The sequence below is a fragment of the Mandrillus leucophaeus genome, unplaced genomic scaffold (assembly GCF_000951045.1).
Source record: "Mandrillus leucophaeus isolate KB7577 unplaced genomic scaffold, Mleu.le_1.0 Scaffold407, whole genome shotgun sequence".
NCBI classification, from domain to species: Eukaryota; Metazoa; Chordata; class Mammalia; order Primates; family Cercopithecidae; genus Mandrillus; species Mandrillus leucophaeus.
In genome coordinates this window covers 819,585-823,850 of record NW_012104332.1, presented here as the reverse complement: position 1 = coordinate 823,850, position 4,266 = coordinate 819,585, and the positions used below count along the sequence as shown (strand labels likewise).

General features: G+C 42.2%; 1 protein-coding gene across 1 annotated transcript in view; it reads right to left on the bottom strand.

The window, feature by feature from the left end:
• Positions 1–1,811, bottom strand: part of JMY (junction mediating and regulatory protein, p53 cofactor) — a 117,932-nt gene extending 116,121 nt beyond the window's left edge. Inside the window, exon 1 of the mRNA XM_011992212.1 lies at positions 1,788–1,811. Coding sequence (XP_011847602.1) covers positions 1,788–1,811 — 24 coding nt within the window. The remainder of the gene's footprint in view (positions 1–1,787) is intronic.
• Between the last annotated feature and the right edge of the window lie 2,455 nt (positions 1,812–4,266).

Genomic DNA, 4,266 nt, shown 5'->3' with positions numbered 1-4,266 from the left:
CGGGGTTTCACCGTGTTAGCCAGGATGGTCTCGATCTCCTGACCTCGTGATCCACCCGTCTCGGCCTCCCAAAGTGCTGGGATTACAGGCTTGAGTCACTGCGCCCGGCCAAAACATTATTTCAAATACTGTTGGTGATATGCTTGAAGCAGTTAAAAACTAAATGAATACTAGGCAAGTCAGAAATGACTACGATTCAATTCAGTCACTCCTTTTTTTTTTATTTTGAGACATACTCTTTCTCTGTCACCCAGGCTGGAGTGAAGTGGTGCAATCTTGGCTCATTTCAGCCTCTGCCTCCTGGGCTCAAGTGATCCTCTCGCCTCAGCCTCCCGAACAGCTGTGACTACAGGCACACATTACCACGCCCAGCTAATTACTGTATTTTTAGTAGAGACAGGGTTTTACCATGTTGCCCAGGCTGATCTCAAACTCTTAGACTCAAGCAATTCACCTGCATCTGCCTCTGAAAGTGCTGGGATTACAGATGTGAGCCACTGTGCTGGCCCCAGTCACTCATTTAGTGTAACCTTGTCCACAAAAGTGGATATCCACACAACACACTTCTCCCTTGGTTACACTTTAGCCTGGTGCTGCTGTTTGAACAGCACAATTTATTACTCTGTGTTCACTCATAAACTAAAGGGGCCAAATTTATTCATACTTCAGCAAGATTATGCCAAGCTTCGTGCTGGACATGAGTTAGGTCTCACTGTTATGCATTCTGTTATATGCTCTGTCTTATGTCAGGCTCTATGCAGTGTTCCACTGGTAAAAGATTCAAACTGTTTAGAACCATAGCCCAAGCTCAGCATTAGAGATGGTTGTTATATTAGAGTTCTGACACGAAAAAGACTTCACATTCAAACTGTGGTACTTTGGGAATAGTTTAATGAAAGGACTAGAAATAAAGGTATGAGATAAGTGTAGGGAAACTGCAAGGCATAGTGCAGCACCCAGAGGCTAGTAACTGCACAGCTCTGTTACCACCCCTCATGGCAAAGGAAAGGATCACTTCCTGGAACTGGAGACAGAGACAGGGGCTGTGTGTAGAGTCACCTTAAAAGAGCTGAGATCTTTGGTAGACAAAGGTATCCAGCATCCCAACCACACCCTCCCTTCCTCTCATCTCCTGCCACTGCTTTTCACTGGCCAAGCCCCAGCAGGAAACCAGAGGGCAAGAGAGTCCCTTGAAGCACTTCATAGAGGTCAGCTTGCTGGAGAAGGGGGGAGAGTGGATCTAGGGGTGGGATGAAGGAAATAGAAGATAACTGGCACAGCCATCTATCCGTCCATGCATAAAGTTACCAGCATTTTTTAGTTCCAAAATCAACGACCCAAACTCACTAAGATACAGCTTACTTCATAATGGAGAATTTGATGAATGCTTGTTTGCTTTTCCAAACCTCATGATCACAAATATTACAGATATATCATCTTTCAGGCTCTATATTTTTCAGCAGAGTGTTAATATTTTTATTGTTTTAATATGTGACTCTATCTCCTTATCTATTTTAATTAAAAATATTAGAGGAAATGGGCTATTAAAAGCTGTATCTATATAAGTAGAGGGCAAACTTACAGGAAGATGAAGGTGTCCTAGACATACGGTGTTGAAGAAGGTTTAGAAGTAGAAGTGGGATATCTGGAATAAGTGGTCCTTGAGCACACAGGCCTAAGGTGAGTGGAAGGAAAGAATGAACCAAGAGACAAGGAGATGGTAAATAGCTCAAGGTACATTTCTAAATATTTTTGAACACAAGAAACAAATGGTTTTATTGACTTACCAAATCTTCATAGTCACTAAACATGGTTAGTAGATGTTTTTCTCTTTGCCAACTTTGGAGGTCATCAGGGGCTTTATGAGTAAAATTTTAGTATCCAGTATTTCTTTACTTTTATGGACTTTAAACCTCTGAAATGTGGTATGGGTGGAGAGAAGGTACCTCTTTGAAATGAGAATAATAAAATCTGGGATTTGAAAGAGATCTTCCACTAGTGTAAGAATCTAATTTACAACATTCTTACTATATAACTTTCCAGTCATTTAAAGGAGGCCGTTGCTAGGGAGCTCAATGTTTCCTTAGGCATGGTTTCAACTTTGCCTGCTCAGTCGTTATAAAGCATTTTCTCCTAGAAGCAGAGATACATTTTTACAGCTTCTGCCTATGGGTTCTGGAGAAGAGAAAAAGTAGTATTTTCCCTCACCCATTGCCAGGTACATGGCTGAGGTATATATAACAAGAGACAAATTAACAATAGAGAAACATACTAATTTGTTTAATAAAAATTTTATGTGACATGGGAGCCTTCAGAAATGACCCAAACAAAAGGAAAAATCCATATTTTTATACTTAGGTTTGATGAAGAGTAGACAGTCATGCAGAAATATAATTGGATAAAGAAAGTATAACCTAATATTAATAAACTAAGGGAAATTTAGCAAGAGCTGTTGGTTGAAATTCTTCTTGACATCTGTGAGTCTTCTAAAATAAGGATGTTTCTTTCCTCTGAGTGTAGGGAAGCTACCTTTGTAATGAATATTTTATGACCAGCTTCAGGCAGAGGAGAAGGACCATCAGAGACCTTCCTGCTTGTACTATTTTCTCAAATACCAAAGTGCCATATTTTGGGGTTAATGTTCTCCCCATCAGCTCTCCTGCCATTTGGATGGGTTTATCATAGTCTGTTCCCTCTTCTATACGAAAAGCTCTCATGATACTCCTCTTCCTCTTTCTTCTAGCTTTCTTTTACCCTGGTGAAATAATTAACAATAATAAGAGAGATGCATAACGTTTTATTTGCACACGATGAACTAGACAATGGGCTAGATGTTTTATACATTCCATTGCCAGTCTTTACAAAAACATTACAAGATTGGTATTTGTTTTTTCTTTTTTTTTTTGAGATGGAGTCTTGCTCTGCCTCCTAGGCTGGAGTGCAGTGGCGTGATCTTGGCTCTCTGCAACCTCCGCCTCCCACGTTCAAGCTATTCTCCTGTCTCAGCCTCCCAAGTAGCTGGGACTACAGGTGCCCACCACCACACCCAGCTAATTTTTGTATTTTTAGTAGAGACAGGGTTTCACCGTATTGGCCAGGCTGGTCTTGAACTCCTGACCTTGTCATTTGCCCACCTCCGCCTCCCAAAGTGCTGGGATTACAGGCGTGAGCCACCATGCCTGGCCAAGATCGGTATTTTCATACCCATTTTACAGGTGAGAAAGGTCATGAAACTTTTAAGTGGCTGAGCTGGGATTAGAAAACAGATCTGAGGCCCAGCACGGTGGCTCATGCCTGTAATCCCAGCACTTTGGGAGGCCGAGGTGGGCGGATCACCTAAGTCAGGAGTTCGAGACCACCCTGGTCAACATGGTGATACCCTGTCTCTACTAAAAATTGAAAAAAAAAAAAAAAAATAGCCAGGGGTGGTGGCGTGCATCCGTAGTCCTGGCTACTCGGGAGGCTGAGGCAGGAGAATTGCTTGAATGATTCTCGGGAGGAAGAGGAGGTTGCAGTGAGCTGAGGTTGCAGCCAGCTGAGATTGTGCCACTGCACTCCAGCATGGGTGACAAGAGTGGAAACTCTATCTCAAAAAAGAAAAAAAAAAAAAAAAGAAAGAAAAGAAAACAGATCTGAGTTCAAGTGCACATTCTTTTCCCCAATCTCAGTTCCTTCATTTCCGAGACATCCTCAGCATCCTGGTCACTCTCTGGGTTAGTATTTCTCAAACTGATGATTTTAAAAATCTGAATGGGGTACAGTGGCTCACGCCTGTTATCCCAGCGTTCTAGGGGACTGAGGCGAAAGGATCACTTGATCCCAGGAGTTCGAGACCAGGCTGGTAATATGGCCAAATCCTGTTTCTATGAAAAATACAAGAATTAGCTGAGTATGGTGATATGTGCCTGTGGTCCCAGCTACTTAGGAGGCTGATAGGGGAGAATGGCTGTCCCTGGGAGGTGGAGGCTGCAGTGAGCTGTGATTGCACCCCTGCACCCCCGCCTGGGTGACAGAGCAAGATCCTGTCTCAAAAACTAAAACAAAACAAAATTCTGGTTGAGTAGGATCATCATTATGTTATTACAGAACTAAAAGAAAAAAAGGTATTTGGAAAGTAGTGTGCTAAGCAAATTGAAAGAAGTTTCTATTTCTATTAGCACTTCCCAGAGCCTCGGATATGCTAAGCGCATTGTGAAGCTCTAGGAGGAATATAGAGGACTCAGGGTATTCTAATCCTATTTGACCCCAAGACTTTTTTTTTTTTTT